The 23,533-nt window shown below is 39.6% G+C and overlaps 1 protein-coding gene and 1 pseudogene across 1 annotated transcript; one reads left to right on the top strand and one right to left on the bottom strand.

The window, feature by feature from the left end:
• The first annotated feature begins 5,094 nt into the window (after positions 1 to 5,094).
• LOC119526326 (UPF0235 protein C15orf40) lies at positions 5,095 to 6,932 on the top strand. The gene has a single exon (XM_037825311.1). It carries the CDS (start codon positions 5,178 to 5,180, stop codon positions 5,556 to 5,558), a length of 381 nt encoding a protein of 126 aa, XP_037681239.1. The 5' UTR covers positions 5,095 to 5,177; the 3' UTR covers positions 5,559 to 6,932.
• Positions 6,933 to 15,391: 8,459 nt separating this feature from the next.
• LOC119512211 lies at positions 15,392 to 16,470 on the bottom strand (annotated as a pseudogene).
• Positions 16,471 to 23,533: the final 7,063 nt, after the last annotated feature.

The following is a 23,533-nucleotide window of genomic DNA, read 5'->3' as shown; positions in this document are numbered from 1 at the left end:
TTTAAAATTTTTATTCTAGCATATATAAAAACTAAAATTTCTCCTTTTAACCACCTTGAGATATATAATTCAATACTATTAATTATGTTCACTGTGTTGTGCTGCCATTGCCACCATCCATTATCAAAACTTTTCCATCACCCCAAAAAAGACAGTATACAATTTAAGCATTAACTCCCCATTCCCTATCCCAGTCCTGGCCTCTGGTAACCTATATTCTAATTTCCGACTTTATGAATCCTTTTGTGTCTGGCTTATTTACATCAACATGATGTCTTCTGACCATAATGGAATACACATAGAAGTCAATAATAATTTCATTTCATCAAAAAGCCCATTGTGCTACACATCAAGCCTTTTACAGAAACTGCTTGGAAATGGAAACAAATGACCTGAACTGGAACAGGAGCAAAATATAAACATATGCATATGTAAATGTTGCCTCCTAACTTCCTTTACCATGAATTGCTTAACTTTAAATAATATCCAGGATTTCACAGCTTCTCTTAGAGAAGAGACTTGAATGTTAAGCTGTTCACTCATGAATGGACTGAGTTTCTCATGGCTTTCCCCTCATGCTTTTGTTATAAAATCAACTAACCTTGCCATTAAATGGTTGTTACACTTCTATACTTCATTAGTGCAAATTGGATGGGGTGGGAGTGGGATGGGGAGGGGTGAGAGGTTACTTGATGGGAGGGCTTCTCCTCCAATCCCCCAAGTTGGGGCTTGATGGCCTGGGGGGCCCTGACTGTTGGAGCCAGCCTCAGGCCTGATTATTCTCTGATGAAGCTCCGGCCCTCAGAGGTCTCCTCAATCCATTGCAGGCCTCTCCCTGCTCTGATACCACCCACGTCTTTGCCAGGGATTTGAAGACGTGAGTTGCAGAGTTTCGCAGACTGAGTGTGACTTGGGCAAAATAAGAAGCATCTTTCCTTCAGGTCGCTGCTACTATGATAGATGTGGAATGGAAGAAGCTGGAGATCACCCACGCTGCCTCCCATTCATCACCTGGATCCACAACGTATTTAGATGCCAACCCCATGCACTGTGCCCATTTGAGGCTGCACTGCCCCAAAGCCATGAGCCCTTTTTCCACTCTTACTTTGCTGTTTAATGAAATGCTCATTTTGAGGATTTGTTGGCACTTCACCCTGAGCTCCCACTGACGCATTCAGATCCCCTGTGACTGGGAACATTCACCATCATGATACCCACTAGGAATCACTACTAATATTTTGCACAGAAGCCAAGCAACATCTGGATGAGAAAGGGACATGAACAGCAAATGGCCTGAACCAATCTGCTGTAGAAAGCTTTTGAGGATTGCCAAATCAGGCTGTGTCATTACTAAGAGTTCTCCTGCTGTAAAGCAATTCTATGTTGCTTTAGACTCAAGGAAAGGAAGACATTGAAATCAAGGGCATGATCCCTCTTCCAACTGTATCTTGTGGCCAAACCCTTTCCTTAGAACTCTTTTCTCCAGTACCTTATCTGGCATATGTAGAGCATTTCTGGCTTTTTTAGAATTTACAGCTGATTATCACAGATTCATTCTTACATATTATAAAGCTCAAAGTTACAAGGAGGTATAGATGTGTTTGCTGTGTTGATGGTGTTTTGTTAGTATTTTTTTTTTTAATTTTGGAGATTTTTATTTGGTTTGATTCTTAGTTTTAATACATTAGACTATAATCACCATCAACATTTGGCAATGAATGAAACTAACTGACTTAATCAAAGGATAAAACTGTCAAGTAACAGAAAGTGCACATAATATAAATGAAATTTCAATATTTGTTTAAAGATTCAATAGTACAAAATGTATGTTTAAAATCCTACAGTTATCTTTAAACACATATCTTTTAAATAAATCAGTTCTATGGTCATTGATAAAACTGTCAAAGAAAGACAATGTCAATTATCTTACTGTCCTCATCATTTGCATAATAATTTATGTTATTGCTTTTCATTAAGCAGAAAGAAAAGTAATCCATCTTATTTTTATTCCTTTGGTTATTTACCATATCACTTCGAATCATCTAATAATTTAGATTTCTCAAAACCGTTCTTTTAGAAGTTTCCCATGTTGGCTTATACTTTAATTATATAATAGTGTACCTGCTTTAACACACCATCAGTATTCTAATTTCTAAAATGCCACATCAGTAGGAAAATATTCCACATTTCTTAACTGTGCTGGTCTATAAGACACATAATTCTTTCTTTATTCATAGCTCAAACACCCCTCCCTAATTAACTGCTAATATCCATTCACAATTATATGGTAAATACTCTGCTATCTATTCTATAACAAGAAAACACCCTTCTTCTAATGACACTTCACTTTCCTTCCAACTCTTGTACTGATGCACTGTAATGTGATGATAGTTGAAATTACTGTTACCTCCTTTCTATAATGCTTTCACTTTCAGATCCATGATCTGTTGCTCCAAATATGTCTCCCCAGGTGAGCCTAACAAGAGAAATAGGTCAGAAGCTCCTATGACTTCACTAACCAATTTGTGACCTGTGGTGAAAATGTCCTTCAGTAAGCTGAGGCTTTCAAAAATCTTGTCAAAATCCAGGGCCAACTTCACAAGGTCTTCTGAATTAGGCAGGGCTTTTCTAATTTTCTCAAAATCAATATACTCATCGATCTCCCACACAATGTCAGGCACAATCCTTTTTTTTTTTTTTTTTAAATTAAATTCAGTTTTATTGAAATACATTCACACACCATACAATCATCCATGGTATACTATCCACTGTCCACAGTATGATAACATAGTTATGCGTTCATCACCACAATCTATCTCCGAACATTTTCCTTACATCAGAAAGAACCAGAACAAGAATAAAAAATAAAAGTGAAAAAAGAACACCCAAATCATCCCCCCATCCCACCCCATTTGTCCTTCAGTTTTTATCCCCATTTTTCTACTCATCCATACACTAGATAAAGGGGGTGTGATCCACAAGGTCTTCACAATCACACTGTCACCCCTTGTAATCTACATTATTACACCCCTTGTAATCTACATTATTATATAATTATATAATTACATAATTGTCTTCAGACTGCTGGGTTGGAGTTTGGTAGTTTCAGGTATTTACTTCTAGCTATTCCAATACATTAAAAACTAAGAGGTGTTATCTGTATAGTGCATAAGAATGTCCACCAGAGTGACCGCTCGACTCCATTTGAAATCTCTCAGCCACTGAAACTATTTCATCTCATTTTGCATCCCCCTTTTGGTCAAGAAGATACTCTCAGTTCCATGATGCTGGGTCCACATTCATCCCCGGGAGTCATATTCTGCATTGCCAGGGAGATTTACACCCCTGGGAGTCGGGTCCCACGTAGAGGGGAGGGCAGCGAGTTCACCTGTCGAGATGGCTCAGTTAGAGAGAGAGAGGGCCACATCTGAGCAACACAGGGGTACTCAGGGGGAGACTCTTAGGCACAATTACATGCAAGTTTAGACTCTCCTTTGTGGTAATGAGCTTCATAAGGGCAAGTCCCAAGCTCGAGGGCTCAGCACATCAAACTGCCAGTCCCAATGTTTGAGGCACAATCCTTTTATAGTCACTAAGATCAGATACCATATCTTTCCATTGATCAAAAGTCTTTTTGGCTGTATAGCCACCCCCAACAACAGATCCTAGTATGAGTTATCACAGTTTTAAAAGCCTTGCAGCTAATCTTGCTGGCCAAAATTTCCTGTGTGGCTGGTACCCATATTTAATTGGAGAAAGCCTCAATTTACATAAAGGAAGGTTAGTTAGAGAAGAGATCTTCTGAAACGATGTCTTTAACTGGGTCTTTGAAACTTTAAGGTAGGATGATTGAATGAGAAATGCTTTGTGAAACCAGATGCAGTTTTTGTAGTGGTAAGTTTCCTTTTATTCCAGAGCTACGTCTCACTAAAGACTGGCAAACCTCACAGGCTGTGATAACCTGGTGTAGTTGCCACATGCAGGCTGTGGGGAGGTCACACAGGCCCTAACACGGCCACACTGGTCTCCTGTGTCAGCTCCAGTTCTGCTCCTGCTGCAGGGATGACCGAGGGAGGGGCACTCAGAAACAAGAGCACAGGGCCTGTTAGTATTTTTTAATTCAATTTTATTGAGATTGTTCACATACCATACAATCATCCAATGTGCACAATCAATTGCCCACAGTACCATCATACAGCTGTGCATCCATTATTCCAGAAAAGAAATAAAAACTGATTCATAGTTTTGGTATAGTACATTTGTTACTGTTGATGAAAGAATGTTAAAATACTACTAACTACAGTACATAGTTCGAAATAGGTATATATTTTTTCCTATATGCCCCTCTATTATTATCTTCTAGTTATAGTATCATACATTTGTTCTAGTTCATGAGAGCTATTTCTAATATTTGTACAGTTAATCACGGACATTGTCCACCACAAGAGTCGCTGTTTTATACATTCCCATCTTTTAACCTCCAACTGTCCTTTTAGTGACATATGTAATTCTGAGCTTCCCCTTTCCACCTCATTCACACACCATTCAGCACTGTTAGTTATTCTCACAATAACATGCTACCATTACCTCTGTCCATTTCCAAACACTTTAGTCCAAGCTAGTTAAACATTCTGCTCATAATATGCAACCGCTCCCCATTCTTTAGCCTCTTTCTATATCCTGGGAACTTATGTTTCATGTCTATGAGTTTATGTATTATAATTAATTCATATCAGTGAGACCATACAATATTTGTCTTTTTGTGTCTGACTTATTTCACTCAATATAGTGCTTCAAGGTTTCTTCATCATCTTGTTTTTTGTTTTTGTTTTTGCTTTTTAAGATGGCTTTGTTCACCCACCATACATTCTGTCCTTAGTAAACAATCAATGGTTCTCTGTATAATCACATATTTATGCATTTAACACCATCAGCACTGTCAATGTAAGAACATCTCCATTTCTTCCACAGAGGAGGAGGAAGAGTCAAAGAAGGTAGAGAGATGAAAGAAAAGGAAAAAGAAAGAAAGAAAGAAAAAATGACAGCTAAAAAGCAATAAAAGGAGGTCCTTCTTTGAGTTTCCGCTGGTGGAGATGCTGGGTCTTTGCTGTGGGGTGAGGCAGCTCGTGGCCGGACACGGTTCTTGTACGCCTTTTCGGCTCATTTTTGACGTCGAAATGCCTAAGAAAGCTGGTGCGACGAACAAGGGTAAAAGCCAGAGCAAGGAACCAGAGAGACCACTTCCTCCCTCTGGTCCTGTGGCAGTTGATCCTAAAGGTTGCGTCACCATAGCCATCCATGCCAAACCTGGCTCCAAGCAAAACGCTATAACAGATTTGACACCTGAAGCCGTAAATGTAGCTATTGCAGCACCTGCCTCAGAAGGAGAGGCTAATGCAGAGCTCTGTCGATACCTTTCCAAAGTCTTAGAACTCAGGAAGAGTGATGTGGTTTTGGATAAGGGTGGTAAGTCACGTGAGAAAGTGGTGAAGCTTTTGGCCTCCACAACTCCAGAAGAGATCTTGGAGAAACTGAAAAAGCAAGCTGAAGACAAATAGAGGCCAGAAATGAAAAATACTTCTGTGAGAAACTTTTTTACTGCTAACAGTGAAGAGGCTGTTAAATAGGAAAACATATTTAAATACAGAAGAACATAGAAATGTATTTTTTGATTAAGAACAAAACTAACAAAAGAAGTAGAAATTCAAAAAGTACTATTCATTGATTTCAGGGCTTAAAAGCCCCGACCCAAAACAGCTTGGAACATGTGACTATGATTTCATGGCACTATAAAATAACAGAGCTGGAAAGGATATTCAAGATGACTTCACTTCACCCCTTTCATTTTATGATGGAACGTCTAGTATCCAGAGGTTGAGAGACTTAAGATCACACCGTGCAAGATGGTAACTAGAACCTAGGTCCCTTGATTCCTAGTTGAATGCAGTTTATTCTAATCATAAATTAAGATATTTCCATTCATGCTTTACTTGTTTAGAACATTTCTGGAATTCTGGAGATTGCCTTCTAATCCAGTTAACAAGTGACAGAAAAATATCTGTCACTGCATTGTAGTCTTACCATATATTTAAAACACTAACCTAAATGCAAAAATGTTTTCTACATATTTTAAAACTATATTGAGCCTTTTATGAAAAAGTAAGAAAAATCCAGACTTGAAATTTATTGATGTTAATTATAATAAGACGTGAATGTTTTTTCCCTCTGAACATTGATGGTAACTGCACTCATCAAATCTGGTAGTTCATGTGAATCTCCAAAGATCCTTAAAAGAAGAAAGAGGATCTGGAAGCTATCTTCAGTATTTGTAAAAGCTTTTCAGAAATCACATCTATATTAAAGCTTCAAAAGCTAATAACAGATATCTTCTTTTTACATATTCAGTGCATGTTATAGTAATTTAGTACAGTAAATAACTTGATTACCTTGTGCTAATCAGAAGAGCTGATTTGTAGTTGTGTGCTTTGTCTAATAAGTACAAGAGAATGTATTGATAGACAAATCTTTAGAAACACAAAATCCACAAAAGGGACCAATACTAAAAATTCTTGTTGTTAAGAGCTGGAAATACTCATCTGATACAACTCTCTTATTTTGTTAGTATGAGCTGAGGGCAAGAAAAGTTAGGTGGTTTATCCATGATCACAGTGCACATCTATGGCAGAGCCTGCATTAAAGCTCAGTATCTTGTCTTAGAAACCATTCTGCCTCCCAATAGGCTTCTGTTCTATGTGATCTTGGCTTAAGAACTTTTCCCACTCTTTTTTCAACACTGTTCCAGTATGTGCACTCTGAAAGCATTTACTTGTGTTTAAATAATGTGTATCACTGTTTGTTAGTATACTTTCCTTGGCAAGAAATAGAAACTCAACTCCATGTGTCAATAAAGGGATACACAGCTGGAAAATCCAGAGGCAAGGTGTACTTATGGGTTAGTGTGACTCAGCAGCACAGTGATACCTTAGAAGACCACTTTCTTTCCTTCCCCCGACTCCAAACTGTCAGCTTCATCCTCAAGCTCACTTCCTTCACAGAAGCAAGGCGGCCTCGGGTTCCAGGCTTCATGCCCACACATTACTCCCTCCAGCAGGAAACAAAGCTTCTAAGAGCTGTGTTTTTCTTTTCCAGAGACTCCAGTCAGCTTCCTCTTGTATCTCAGCCCAAATTAGGTCACATGAAGTTTGTAAACCAGTCCTTGTGGTCAAGTGATGTCATGCTATATAACCCAATTTACCTAATCCAGTGACTGTAGAAAAGAGAATTACCTTAACTGTTTTAGACCAATCAAGGCCTATCCTAGAGCTGGAGATGGAGTCAGTATACTCAAAGGCAAAGGGGAAAGTAGTGAGACGTAGATGCCGGAATAAAAACTGGGAAAAGTTAGGAAGAGAGGAATGGATGCTAGATAGGAACCAACAAATATTCACAACTGACTTCATTTTAAGTGGCTTTATTTTTTAACATGTGACCTTTTTTGCCTAATCACAGTTGTGTTGTTTTGTTTTTGAGAAACAGTATTGTTTAATAAAGATGACACATTCCAGTGACACTTTGTTGTCAACAACTGTTGGAAGATGTAGGAACTGACCTGGGGGCTGTATTCTAGGACATTCTTTCCCTTTCTTTCTCCCCTGCAAACAAGGCAGTCTTCACTTGTCTAGCCTTCTTGTCCCAGACTGGGCTGTTCCCTGCTAGTGGTAGATGACAGCTAAAGCCTGTGGAAGTTCAGTTAATGCAGTGCTCTTCAGCCGGGCCCTGGTCCTCCCCCTAGAATCCTACCTGAGGCAAGCCCAGTGACCAAGGAGACAAAATATTCAACCCCCATACTGTTTGTTTGTCTAATGACATGATTCTAACTCTGCCCATCCCATTAAGTTTAAGTAAATACGTACTGGTTAGGTGGTCTGTGAAGTAAACTGTTAACTCTGTCTTTCTTGTCCTGTGGGTCCTGGCTCTGAGGCAACTCTTGAATGAGATTTGAAAGATACTTTTCTAACACTAGTAAATAAAGTCATGGTGATGTTTAGCACTACATCTGCCATCTATCAGTCCCACCTTAATAAGTGGTAATTATTCCTGCAGAAATGATTTATTAATAACTTAGGTGCCCACTACTTGCCAGACACTGCTAGATGCTTTGCCTGCACCATACAATTGATAGGACCTGGGAAGTAAACACCTGACTCATCCTGCCCCAGGAAGGAGTAGCAGAGAATGTGGACTCCAGATTCCTGTGGGCCATTCCACACTCCCCTCTGTTAGGGGATGGAGAGAGAGCACCAGGGGATGTAGGGAGCACCTCAGCAGTGTTTAAAGAATATAATTTTTAGAACCTACCAGGCCCCTAAAATTTTTCAGATTTTTTTAATGCATGTGACAGAGAATAAAAATTTAATCTGTATGTTCCGTTTACTTCCAAGAGGTGGCACCCTAATGCAACAGCAAAAGCCAGACATTTTGCAGCAGGGAATTGACTCTTAATTCCTTTTGAAATGAACAGCACTGTTAGGAAATCCGTTCTGCAGTGCCTGGATGCCAGTTTTACACTTGTGATCTTTCTTATCTGGTCTTCTACAAGGCATTCCTTGCACTTAGTCCCCTCATGGCTTAAGAAATTTAGCTTACTCCACAGAGTGTTGTTAAATGGGGATCCAGCTGAGTACTCAGGAATCCTGGGTCAGTGTTGGAGTTGGCATGGTCCTGAGTCCCTCCCTTAATTCTGCAGCTTTCAGAAATCCCTTCTAGTCAGTGTTTTTGAAAAATGGAATTGGGCTAGGCAATTAGCAAGGAATTGGTTTTTTAAACAGATGCCATTTTATTAGTGAAGAACCACCTACCAGACAGACTGCATAGTGGAATCCTCTAGTCAGTACATTCTGCCTTTTGGGGAAATTTCTTCAAGAAGCCAGTCATCATTTGAAGGCCACTTGGAGAGCTTGGGAACATAGCCAGAGAAATTAGGGGCTGGGGACAGGAAGCTATGACAATAAGGAGCTCCCTAGACCTATTTTACCTTACTTATCAGCTGGCCACAGCCCTCTCCTCAAACAACGCTGGAGACAGTGATGCTTCGTGGCACAGGAGCTCTTATTTTCCATGTTGTGGGAAGACCACCTACTTCTGCCAACACGGCCTTTTTTCAGACAGTCTAATTCAGTGATAAGGTTTTAGCATTTTATAATCCTGTTTTAGCTGTTTGCCACAGGACTCATCAGTCCCCTTGCTATTAGAATGTGGGAATCCTCAAACTTTGCAGAAACAGGTTACAGGCTTCCTGGTCATTTCTATATGAAACTCATCCCATCCATGATATGATTTTACTACTACAGTGGCTTCCAATTTGTTTCTATTTCAAAGCCTTAGTTAGGGCCTTAGGGGTATGGGGTACTGTGAAGAATAAATGGGAAAGTCAAGGCAACAGAATCCAAGTCTTCAGTCATTGTCTTCTAAAGCTGTGCCGTCTAATAGAGTAGCTGCTAGCCACAAGTGGACACTATAAACACTTGAAATATGGCTAATCCAAACTGAGTTATATGTGGAGTGCAAAGACTTTGTATGAAAAAAATGGTAAACATGTCACTAATTTTTTATATTGGTTACATGTTGAAATAATGTTTTAGATATAATGGATTAAATAAAATAGATTATTAAAATCAATTTCACCAGTTTTTTTACCTTTTTTTAATGTGAATACTAGAAAGTTTAAAATTACACAGTATAATTCTGGTATGTGTATATATATACACATTTATTTATATAAATAATTTTAGTGAGATTAAACTCAGGTTGGAGTCCTAATACCACCATTCCCCTCACCCTCAAAACAAAATACAAGAACTCAAGGAAGATATGGCAAGACTTGTTGAAGGAGATCAAAGGTGAACTGACAGACCTCAAGAAAGTAAAAGATAAAAATAAAAACATCACAGAAATAAAGGTTATGTGAGAAACAACACATCAGAGAAGAGGCTGAAAACATGGTATGGAATTTGGAGGGCAAGACAGAAAGGTGAGCCAAAAGAAGGAAAATGACAGATATGGAAGTCAAACAAAGGAAATCCATAATGGGGGTTCCTGAAGAAACCCAAAGAAATCCAAACAAAAACTATTTAAAAGATACAACCAAGAAAACTTTGAAGAAACCAAAGAAAAATTTACAGAATGAAAAGGTGAAGGAATGACAAACAATGACCAATAATAAGACATAACCTATAAAGATCTCTGATTTCAAAGATAAAAAGCTTGTTGAGGTTATTGGGGGAGAAGAGGAGACACGTTAAGTACACTCATGTTACTGATGGGAATGTGAATTGCTACAATGTTTTAGAAAATGTAGCAGTATTTATTAAAATTAAAAATATAGATCTTTTTACTCAACAATTCTACTTTTGGAACTGTCTTAAAGAACATGTAAAATAAAAGTACCAATCCAAAAGGATATATGTACAAAAGCATTGCAGCATTGTTGTGGGGGAGGGGGAGGTGTGAACAACTTAAGTATCTACCGATAGGAGAAAGATCATATAATCAACGGTGTATCATACTATACTATATATATATACTATAGAATGTGCTATTAAAGCTAATCATTCATTTCTAATCTAAAAAAAAAAAAAAAAAAAAAAAAAAAAAAAAAAAAGCAATAAAAGGAAAGATAGGATTAACCTAAAGTACAATAAAAGAGTCAGGCAACATCACCAATGCAAAGAGTCTCATATCCCTCCCTTATAGCCCCCTCTTATAAGCATTTAGCTTTGGTATATTGTCTTTGTTACATGAAAGGAAGCATAATACAGTGTTTCTCTTAACTATAGTCTCTAGTTTGCATTGATTGTATTTTTTCCCTAATATCACCCCATCTTTAACACCTTGCAAGATTGAAATTCATTTGTTCTCCCTCATGTAAAAACATATTTGTACATTTTATCACAATTGTTGAGCACTCTAGGTTTCACTGAGTTTTACTTCTTCTTTCCTTCCTCTTTCTTTTTGGTGTCCTACATGCTCCTAACCTTCCTCTTTCAACCATACTCACAGTCATCTTTGTTCAGTGTACTTATATTGTTGTGCTACTTTACCCAAAATTGTGTTTCAAATGTCTCACTCCTGTCTTTTCATATCTGTCTGTAGTGCTCCCTTTAGTATTTCCTGTAGAGCAGATATCTTGTTCACAAACTCTGTCATTGTCTGTCAGAGAATATTTTAAAATCTCCCTTATATTTGAAGGACAGTTTTGCCAGATATAGGATTCTTGGTGGTGGTTTTTCTCTTTCAGTATCTTAAACATATCATACCACTTCCTTCTTGCCTCCATGGTTTCTACTGAAAAATCCGCACATAATCTTCTCAAGCTTCCTTTTTATGTGATGGATCGTTTTTCTCTTGCTGCTTTCAGGATTCTCTTTGTCTTTGACATTTGAAAATCTGATTATTAAGTATCTTGGCATAGGCCTATTCAAATACATTCTGTTTGGGGTATGCTGCGCTTCTTGGATCTGTAATTTTATATCTTTCGTAAGAGATGGGAAATTTTCATTGATTGTTTCCTCTATTATTGCTTCTGCCCCTTTTCTCTTCTCTTCTCCTTCTGGGACACTCATGACACATACATTCATGCACTTCATGTTGTCATTCAATTCCCTGAGACGTTGCTCATATTTTTCCATTCTTTTTCCTATCTGTTCTTTTGTGTAGGATTTCAGGTGTCTTGTTCAGGTGAGTGTTCTCTTCTGCCTCTTTAACTCTGCTGTTGTATGTTTCCATTGTTTTTTGTTTTTTGTTTTTTTTTTTTAAAATAACAATTCTTTGTATAGAATTTACATGATAACAAGCTTGACACAAGCTGAGATAGCAGAGCGGGGCCACTGCCAGGGCAGGTGGGTGACTCCCATGTGGAGCCCTCATTTTGGGGAAGCAACTCTGGTCACAAGTCACTTTCCATAAATTGTTTACATGCCTGCTCTGCTTTCTGGGGTACAGGGGACTTGCTTGTGTGTGTGTGTGTGTGTGTGTGTGTGTGGCTTTGGGAAGTACAAAGAAATAAGCAAAAAAGTTTTCCCACGTGTTTCTACAAGAAACAATGTTCCCAAGAAAAAAAGTCCTTGGTGGCAGCCTATATACAGAAGTTGGTTTTGAACTTCCAAAATCAATTTTTTTTCCCTTTGTTTTGATTTTATACACACACAAGGAAAAAAAAAAAACCCATGGAAAGAAACCCTGAAGAGGATAGCAGGTGGGGTAAAATGGTTAAATTACAAAAGAAAAAGAAAACTGTCAAAGACTTAGATCTGAGTTTTTAAATCTTTTCCAGATTTTCCTTTTTCTGGGAGAAATAACCTGCTTGCTCCAAAAATAAATATCCTCTGGCCTTCTTGGGGTGTGGGGGCTGCTGGCAGGGTGGGATGGGGTGTGGGCTGGTGTGAGCAGGCCAAGCTTATAACGTGAGAGAATCACTACCCACACGGTCCCAGGACCCATCGTGGCACCGGGGACCTGCCTGCCCCCCCCAGCCCCTCCTGGGCCCAAGGTGACCGCCAGGGCAGGGGAGGGCAGAGGCTGCCCTCCCCAGTGCCCCCCACACCTGCTGGGCCTCTGGGCAGCTTCCTCCTTACTGGCATTTGAATGAGAAAGTAGACATTGAACCCCAGATCTGGGGGAAGGTGGGGGGGTGGGGGAGCCCAGAAAGGAGGTTCCCCCCTGGGACCAGCTTGGCTCTACCCCAAGCCACTCCAGGAAATGGCGCCCCCTGGCAGCCAGGGACGGAACTGCCTGGGAGGGGCTCAGGGGAGGCATGGAGTCCTCTCGCTGGCTCCAGGGCACCCAGCTGGGCCTTTGGGGCATGCAGTGTTCCCCGGTCCCGGCCGCTGGCCCAGCCTCTGCCTCCTTCCCTCCACGCATGCCCCCCATGGGGTCTCCTCTCTGTGATTCTGCCTTCACATTTCAATGGTTAAAATGTCTTTTCTCATGGTGAGGAAGAAAATGAAAAAAAGACAAAACAATGCAGCAGCATTCCTGGGAAGGGGCTGAGGAGGATAAAGGCAAGGAAGGAGAACAGATGGGGAGGGGTACAAAGAGAAGAGAAACAGACAGACCCAAGTGGAGACAGGCAGACAGAGAGAGCCACAAAGACAGAGAGAAGTTTGTGCTGGGGTTGAACAAAAATCCAGAAAGGAACTGTTTTAGGTGAGAGAGATGAGGATCGAAAGACAGAAGAGCCCTTTCCTGCTGAGGGGGCAGGAGCTGCTGGGTCCTGGGGTAGTGTTGGGGCACCAGGCCGGCTGCAGGTGGAGGGACAGCACCTGAATGGAGGCAGAGGCACTGCAGGCCCGAGTCTAGTTGAGGGTCCCCCGGCAGTTCTCGGAGCTGCAGAGGCAGGGAATCTTGACGTCCTCGATGGGGAACTTGTAGTCATAGGTGATCTCCTCATTGACAGTGATGTGCTGCTTGGAGTAGATGATCTTCTGCGACTCCACCGTGATCACCTTGGTGTAGCAGTTTGGGTTGCAGCTGTGGTATGAAGCACATGAAGTTGCTGCACTTGGTGACGTCAATGGTAGTGTCGTGGTCCACCCGGGACATGTAGCTGCTGCTGATGCCTTCATCTTCGTAGCGTTTCTCCCGCATGTCCGCAATCACCTGGTGGATATTCTGGCCCACATACTAGATGACCATCTCATCAGCCATGATGGCCTCCATGGCAGACAGGCCCCAGTCGTGGATGTGGCTCTTGCAGAATTTGAGCTTCTTCTTCCAGAACTTGAGCTGGTTGAACTTGAGCAGGTCGCTGTCACAGCTGCTGGTGAAGGAGGACAGGAGGCAGTGCTGCTCTGAGCACCACTTCGAGCCAGCTCGCTTGGAGGCATGCAGTTGTGCAGGGATGCTCATGCCCTGTCGGTGGGCAGCACGTTGGTGCTGGCCTGGCTGCTGTTGAGGTATCTCTCCATTGTGTTTTTCACCTCTTGTGTTGTGCCTTTCATTTCCATAGATTCTGCCAGTAGTTTTATCAAACTTTTGATTTCTACCTTATGTTTGCCCAGTGTTTTTTTTATATCCTTCATCTCTTTTGCTGTATGTTCCCTGAACGCATTGATTTGGTTTTTTATTTGATTTAGCATATTTCTTTGAAAATCTTTAATTGACTGTTTCATTAAAGTGAAACAATATCTCAACTGTATTTTGTTCCTTTGGGCCATATCTTCGCCCTTCCCAGTGTAGTTTGTAGTCCCAGTGTAGTTTGTTGTCTAGGCATCCCCCATTACCCCAATCAGATTTTCCCAGATGAGAACAGGTTCAGATCTTGGAATGGGGTTATACTCAATTTCAAGTCTCCCTGAGGGTGTGTCTTAGAGGTTGGCAGACTTTCCTGTGAGTCCTCTAGCCGCTGTGTTTTTCCTAACCTGCCCAGGAGGTGGCACCTGTCAGTCTGTCACTTCCCACTGGTGTAAGATGTGGCCCCTTCAGTTTCTGTTTTGGCTGTTTTCCCTCAGGCTCTGGGGTCTGGTTCTGAGGGGAGAGCAGGCCCTTGAGCTGGGCCCCACCTTCTTCCTCTTAGGGAAGATACACCCCCTAGAGGGCTATCTTCAGCATTTCAATATTTCCTTTGTCTCTCTGGCTCTGTCACCTCCACCCCTGTCTGGGTCAGAGTGCTGTGAATTCAAAATGGCTGAGGCTCCACTGAGCCCCTCAGATTGAGAGAGAGAAAAAGGGAAAGGAAGCCCCCTTTCAGAGCCAGTCCATGGCCCCCCAGTTTCACCCATTGGTCAGACAGAGCATCTAGTCTTCTGGGCTCCCCCTCCCAGGGCACAGGTGTTTTTCAGCTCTCTAAGGCCAATATCTAAAAGTCTCTGTATTTTTTTTCTTTTTTTAATTAATTTTTTTCCCTCTCCATCACCCACCTCCTCTTCACTGGGAGCGATCTCAGGGTACTTTTCTGCTTGTCTATGTTTGTAGCTTGTATCCAGCAGTCCACATTTGTTAATTAAAACCCAAGCTGGAGCTCAGCTGGGCTATATTCGCTCACTCAGAGAGTGCTGCTAGTTTCTACCACAGTGAGGTTTTGCAGCTCAGCCTGCGGTGGGGGGAGGGGGCTCCTGGCACAGTTCTGCAGTTTTTACTTACAGATTTTATACTGCAATCTCTGCCTTTCCACCCAATCCAGGTAGACAGTCATGGTTGTCCCTGAGCAGTTGCTCCAGATTATTTACTAGTTGTTCCTGGTTGTTTATTAGTTGTTCCAGGGAACTAACTAATTTCCACACCTCTCTATTCCACCATCTTAGTTTTTTAAAGTGAAAATGAAGTGTTACTTTTCTGAGGAAGTAGCCATAATAATACTCTCTCAAATTCAGAATCCTGTTGGTACAATTTGAAGTCAAATATTACTTCTAGTCAAATTATACTCTTGTCTGCTAAGATATCTTAACAATTTTAATATCTGAAGGCAGGCCTATATGATAATCCCAGGAGTATTCCAATGATAAGATTTTTGTGGGTTTCTTGAGAAGGAAATATTTGTTCAGGTGGCTTTCATCATGCCACTATGCTTCTATGTCATTTTCTTGTCCTGGAGGATTCCCTTATAGCATTCTGGCCACATGGTAATGAAAATCTCCCTGGCAAAACAGAATGAATGCTGCTGACTCCTTTTGCTTCCAGAAGGTAAAGTCATCAGGATGTGCCTTGTACTACCAGGCCTGTAGCTGAGCCATGGACTGGCCCTAGGCCTTACCCCAAAGTTGTCTTGGAGGAACTGGTCCATGTGTATGTAGAAGAGGAAGTGAACTTCCTGCTGGATATGGCCCATAGTGTGCTCTCCAGTGGTCTTCATGTGCATCATACTGATGTCCTGCCACCTCTTCTCATGCTTGATCTCAAACACTTAGAATGTGTGGAGAGGACCCAGCTCTATCAAAGGTGTCCTGAGATATCATCCATTGTGATGTAAAATATGACTTTACGGCCAACCACAAAGTACCTATTAGCAGATATTATGAACTCCAAGTAAACCTTAATGTATCTTCCAACAGCAAAACCGTTAACCCCAAGGTAATTAACTGTTTGATGTAATAGTTTGCTAAGGTGGCTCTGTCATAAGTGCCTTCCCACACAGCAGGCACCTTCCATATGGTCACTGCCACAACTTCTAGGCAGTTTTTTTTGGATTAAATCAATCCCTTAGCTGTGACTCTTCTTCATCTTCCTTTCTTTTTTCCTTTCTCTTTGTCTATGTCTTCTTGATAATTGTTAAACCCACTATTAAAGCAGCTTGGAAACCACCAGCCCTTCTGAGTACTGCTGTCACCAACTTCTGGTGTTTTTGAGTGATATATCTACAACAAAGAAACTTTTCAGCTGTTTTATCCATCCTGCCAATTTCTGCCTTTTGATTGGAAAGTTTAATCCGTTTACATTCAAAATCATTATTGATAATACAGGTCTTTCTTCTGCCATTTTGCTATTTAGCCTTTGTAAGTCTTATACCTTTTTTGTCCCTCACTTCTGTTAAAGCCTACTTTTGTATTTATTTGCTTTCTCATGTTGTACCATATTGAGAGCCTTCTCATTTCTATCCGGAAATATTTTTTATCTGTTTCCCTTGTGGTACCAGAAATTTGAAGAAAACTTGTAAAGGAAATATAAAAACCAAAATGGAGAAACAGAAGAAAGCAAACTTAAGGAAATAGCAGTTATGTAAGGAGAAAAAACTTAAATGCAAGAGAAGATGTTTCACTGATGAACAAGATACTACATAAAAGCAATATTCAGAGAGCAAATAACACTCTTGGGAATTGAAATTATGGTAGCATAAATGAAAAACTCAACAGAAGAATTGAGAGATACAGTTGAGAAAATCTTCCAGACAGTTTAGCAAAAAAATAAAGAGCAACAAAATAAGAAAAGAGGAGAAAAAAACAGATCCAGAGGACAAGACCAAAAGGTCCACCATCCGAATAACAGGAGTTATAGACAAAGGGAAACAAGAAAATCATTGGGAAGGCATTAGCAAGATAACAAAGAAAATATCCTGAACAGAAGCTCATGAGTTTTCATATTGAACAGTCTCACTGGGTCCATAACAAAGGGATGCCAACAGACCCACACTTAGGCACATTATAATTATAAAATTTCACAATAGTAGAGGCAGAGAAGAGCACACAAACTTTCAAAAAGGAAAAAGAGTTCTCACACGAAGAATCAAGAATCAGAATGGCTTTAAACTCTTCAAAAGCAATATTGAAAGCCAGAAAGCAATGGAGAGATGGCCTCAAAATTCTGAAGGAAAATTATTTCCAACCTGGAACTCTATACCTAGTATGAATATAGGAGGAAAAAAAAAACGTTTCACACATGAAAGTTCTCAAAAAATTTACTTTCCCTGTATCATTTCTCAGGAAGTTACTAAATGGTGAGTTCCATCAGAACAGAAGATCTATCCAGGAAAGATGTGAAAAGAACCTCCAAAATATTTGTGAAGGGAGATCCTAGGATGATAGCTACACAACAAGTTCAACTTGGAGTAGGTCAGGGTCCCCGGAACAGAATTATTTAGGAAGATGAAACTGATAGAATATCTTACATGAATTTAGACAACTGGCAGAGTTTGGTTGAAATAGGGATTAGAAAATGAATTAAACACCCACATACACATATATACCCAAGATGGAAATTATTATTTACAGGAAAAACAAAACATTTTGCATTTAAAGAAAAATAATCGTACTTTACTATATCACTGTGGTAGTTTGAAGCTGTTATGTACCCCAGAAAAGGCCATTTTCTTTTAATCCATTCCTGTGGGTGCAGACATATTGTGGGTGGAACTTTTTTTTTTTACCTTTATGTTTGTTTGTTTTTTTAAATTCAGTTTTATTGAGATGTGTTCACATACCATACAATCATCCATGGTATACAATCAACTGTTCACAGTACCATCATATAGTTGTGCATTCATCACCCCAGTCTATTTTTGAATATTTTCCTTATACCAGAAAGAATCAGAATAAGGATAAAAAATAAAAATAAAAAGAACACCCAAATCATCCCCCCCATCCCACCCTATTTTTCATTTAGTTTTTGTCCCCATTTTTCTACTCATCCATCCATACACTGGATAAAGGGAATGTGATCCACAAGGTTTTCACAATCACACTGTCAGTGGGTGGGAACTTTTGATTAGGTTTTTTCAGTTGAGATGACCCAGCCCATTCAAGGTGGGTCTTAATCCCCTTACTGGAGTCCTTTATAAGAGGATAAAAGACAGAAAGAGAGACAGAAGCTAAAAAAGAGAAGCTCACGAGAAAAGCCACAGAGAAGCTAAGAGAGGACCCACAGAAAACAGAGAGGAAGCCACTGAAGTCAGAAGCTGAAAGCAATGAAACCCAGGAGAACTGAAAATTGTAAGTTAATAAATTCATATTGTAAAAGCCAGCCCATTTCTGGTATATTGCATTTTGTCAGCTCTAGGCAAGTCAAAAGAATCAGTCTTTTCTAAAAAGGATACATAGTCTTAATGATATAAACACTGAATATTTATCTAATCAAAATTTTTTCACTATATTGCAACTATGAGAAATGGGAACTAAGTGTGTGTGTGTATGTGTTTAACTGTGATGGGGACAAGGAAACAATAGAGAACACCTATAATGAAAAGAACATGAAGAGCAGTACAAGCATGTGTTTAGAGATATGGAGGTACAAATGAAGAGAATCATCTCAAGATGAAAGTAGTTGCCTTTGGAGACAGGGAAATGGCAGATAGAAAGACAGATGACTGCTCTTTGTTTTAACATAACTCATAAAACTCATTGACTTTTTAAAAATAAAGACAAACTGTTAATTAATAATCACAGTATTTCAGAGGCATTGGTTAGGACACTATAATGGTTATTTTAACCATACTTTGTACATGATACATGGCAAGTACTCTAATTGTTTTTTTAATCATATTTTATATTGTAGAATATAACATACATACATAGAAGTGATAATTTTCCAAGTGCAATTTAACAAGTAGAGAGTAAATTTCAATGAATATTATAGGTTACAGTTCCACAGTTTCAATTATTTCCTTATTGTGAAATACGTACAACACATATGCAAAAAGATAATATCTTTCGAAGTATGATTTAACAAATAGTTATATAGGAAATTTCTAAAGTTGTTATGGGTTACAGTACCATAGTTTCAGTTATTTCCTTATTGTGAAATATAACATATATACAAAAAGGTGACAGCTTTCAAATTACAATTTAACAAGTAGCCATGAACAAATTTCAAAGGATGTTATGGGTTACAGTCCCATCATTTCAATTCTTTCCTTCTAGCTATTCTAATACCCTAAAAAAAGAAAATTCATAATCCTTTGTTAAATTCCTTCTTGTCTGTTGCTTTTCCTTCCTCTAGTTTAATTACCTTCCCGATCTTCAGGGATGTCTAGGCAGTGTTCACTGTAACTTGCTCATGTTGAAAAGGGGTGTCAACTTTATGAGAAAAGGGGGCACATCTGGTTGATATTCTTGAAGAGGCTATTGCCTCTGAGTTTGGGGACTTAGCTGGCATAGGAGTTCTCTGGAGGATTTAAGTTTCTGAAGAATAAACCTAGTGATTGAAACTATCTGGGTATTCTTTAAGGTTTTTAGGACTACTGTTGGCTTGGCTTGGGCTTGCCATACTGTGGTCATTTGGCATATCTGGGTGAAGCTTGCATAAGAGTAACCTCCAGGACAACCTCTTGACTCTATTTGAACTCTCTTAGCCACTGAAATCCCACTTTGCTGCCTTTCTTTTCCCCGTTTTGGTCAAAAGGCATTCTCAATCCCTCAATGCAAGGGTCAGGCTCTTTCCCAGAATCTGTGTCCCACTTCACCAGGAAGACATTCATCTGGGGGGTCCTGTCCCACACTGGGGGGAGGGTGATGATTTTATTTGCAGAGTTAGGCTTAGAGAGAGAGACTCCACATTTGAGCAACAAAAGAGGTTCTCTGGAGGTGACTCCTAGGCATTATTATAGGTAGGCTTAGCCTCCCCTTTACAACCATAAGTTTCACCTCAGCAAGCCTCAACATTGAGGGCTTGACTTATAAAATAGGGGATTCCTAAGTTCACATAGCGTATGTTATGTCCACGATAATCCATCCACATCTCACATTATCATCACCAGTTGTACAATCCTCTTCACTTTCCCTTTTAAACAATTCTCATGACCCAAAACACCTCGTAGCTCTTGTCAGCCCTTAATATTTGCCCCTAGTATTTGTGTAGTACTAGTATGGTATTCCTATTAATTATAGTCCCTAGTACGCAATAGGTAGATTTTTCCCATATACCCTTCTGTTGTCAGCTCTCTGTGCTAGTATCACACCTTAGAAGTATATCATGTATATGAACAACCTAGACTGACCAGAGAAGAAATAGAAGACCTCAACCAACCCATCACGAGCAAAGAGATCCAATCAGTCATCAAAAATCTTCCCACAAATAAATGCCCAGGGCCAGATGGCTTCACAGGGGAATTCTACCAAACTTTCCAGAAAGAACTGATACCAATCTTACTCAAACTCTTTCAAAACATTGAAGAAAATGGAACACTACCTAACTCATTTTATGAAGCTAACATCAATCTAATACCAAAACCAGGCAAAGATGCTGCAAAAAAAGAAAACTACCGGCCAATCTCCCTAATGAATATAGATGCAAAAATCCTCAACAAAATACTTGCAAATCGAATCCAAAGACACATTAAAAAAATCATACACCATGACCAAGTGGGGTTCATTCCAGGCATGCAAGGATGGTTCAACATAAAATCAATCAATGTATTACAACACATTAAAAATTCGAAAGGGAAAAATCAAATGATCATCTCAATAGATGCTGAAAAAGCATTTGACAAAATCCAACATCCATTTTTGATAAAAACACTTCAAAAGGTAGGAATTGAAGGAAACTTCCTCAGTATGATAAAGAGCATATATGAAAAACCCACAGCCAGCATAGTACTCAGTGGTGAGACTGAAAGCCTTCCCTCTAAGATCAGGAACAAGACAAGGATGCCCACTGTCACCACTGTTATTCAACATTGTGCTGGAAGTGCTAGCCAGGGCAATCCGGCAAGACAAAGAAATAAAAGGCATCCAAATTGGAAAAGAAGAAGTAAAACTGTCATTGTTTGCAGAAGATATGATCTTATATCTAGAAAACCCTGAGAAATCGACGATACAGCTACTAGAGCTAATAAATTTAGCAAAGTAGCGGGATACAAGGTTAATGCACATAAGTCAGTAATGTTTCTATATGCTAGAAATGAACAAACTGAAGAGACACTCAAGAAAAAGATACCATTTTCAATAGCAACTAAAAAAATCAAGTACCTAGGAATAAACTTAACCAAAGATGTAAAAGACCTATACAAAGAAAACTACATAACTCTACTAAAAGAAATAGAAGGGGACCTTAAAAGATGGAAAAATATTCCATGTTCATGGAAAGGAAGGCTAAATGTCATTAAGATGTCAATTCTACCCAAACTCATCTACAGATTCAATGCAATCCCAATCAAAATTCCAACAACCTACTTTGCAGACTTGGAAAAGCTAGTTATCAAATTTATTTGGAAAGGGAAGATGCCTCAAATTGCTAAAGACACTCTAAAAAAGAAAAACAAAGTGGGAGGACTTACACTGCCTGACTTTGAAGCTTATTATAAAGCCACAGCTGTCAAAACAGCATGGTACTGGCACAAAGATAGACATATAGATCAATGGAATCGAATTGAGAATTCAGAGATAGACCCTCAGATCTATGGCTGACTGATCTTTGATAAGGCCCCCAAAGTCACTGAACTGAGTCATAATGGTCTTTTCAACAAATGGGGCTGGGAGAGTTGGCTATCCATATCCAAAAGAATGAAAGAGGACCCCTACCTCACCCCCTACACAAAAATTAACTCAAAATGGATGAAAGATCTCAATTTAAAAGAAAGTACCATAAAACTCCTAGAAGATAATGTAGGAAAACATCTTCAAGACCTTGTATTAGGCAGACACTTCCTAGACTTTACACCCAAAGTACAAGCAACAAAAGAAAAAATAGATAAATGGGAACTCCTCAAGCTTAGAAGTTTCTGCACCTCAAAGGAATTTCTCAAAAAGGTAAAGAGGCAGCCAACTCAATGGGAAAAAATTTTTGGAAACCATGTATCTGACAAAAGACTGATATCTTGCATATATAAAGAAATCCTACAACTCAATGACAATAGTACAGACAGCCCAATTATAAAATGGGCAAAAGATATGAAAAGACAGTTCTCTGAAGAGGAAATACAAATGGCCAAGAAACACATGAAAAAATGTTCAGCTTCACTAGCTATTAGAGAGATGCAAATGAAGACCACAATGAGATACCATCTAACACCGGTTAGAATGGCTGCCATTAAACAAACAGGAAACTACAAATGCTGGAGGGGATGTGGAGAAATTAAAACTCTCATTCATTGTTGGTGGGACTGTATAATGGTTCAGCCACTCTGGAAGTCAGTCTGGCAGTTCCTTAGAAAACTAGATATAGAGTTACCATTCGATCCAGCGATTGCACTTCTCGGTATATACCCAGAAGATCGGAAAGCAGTGACACGAACAGATATCTGCACGCCAATGTTCATAGCAGCATTATTCACAATTGCCAAGAGATGGAAACAACCCAAATGTCCTTCAACAGATGAGTGCATAAAGAAAATGTGGCATATACACACGATGGAATACTACACGGCAGTAAGAAGGAACGATCTCGTGAAACATATGACAACATGGATGAACCTTGAAGACATAATGCTGAGTGAAATAAGCCAGGCACAAAAAGAGAAATATTATATGCTACCACTAATGTGAACTTTGAAAAATGTAAAACAAATGGTTTATAATGTAGAATGTAGGGGAACTAGCAGTAGAGAGCAATTAAGGAAGGGGGAACAATAATCCAAGAAGAACAGATAAGCTATTTAACGTTCTGGGGATGCCCAGGAATGACTAGGGTCTGTTAATTTCTGATGGATATAGTAGGAACAAGTTCATAGAAATGTTGCTATATTAGGTAACTTTCTTGGGGTAAAGTAGGAACATGTTGGAAGTTAAGCAGTTATCTTAGGTTAGTTGTCTTTTTCTTACTCCCTTGTTATGGTCTCTTTGAAATGTTCTTTTATTTTATGTTTTTTTTTTTTAATTTTTTTTTTTCATACAGTTGATTTAAAAAAGAAAAACAAGGAAAAAAATATGTAGTGCCCCCTTGAGGAGCCTGTGGAGAATGCAGGGGTATTGGCCTACCTCACCTCGATGGTTGCTAACATGACCACAGACATAGGGGACTGGTGGTTTGATGGGTTGAGCCCTCTACCATAGGTTTTACCCTTGGGAAGACGGTTGCTGCAAAGGAGACACTAGGCCTCCCTATAATTGTGCCTAAGAGCCTCCTCCCGAATGCCTCTTTGTTGCTCAGATGTGGCCCTCTCTCTCTAGCTAAG

Source organism: Choloepus didactylus, chromosome 2, assembly GCF_015220235.1.
Source record: "Choloepus didactylus isolate mChoDid1 chromosome 2, mChoDid1.pri, whole genome shotgun sequence".
Classification (NCBI taxonomy): domain Eukaryota; kingdom Metazoa; phylum Chordata; class Mammalia; order Pilosa; family Megalonychidae; genus Choloepus; species Choloepus didactylus.
Note: the sequence above shows the minus strand (reverse complement) of the source record. Positions and strands in the feature narration are given on the sequence as shown.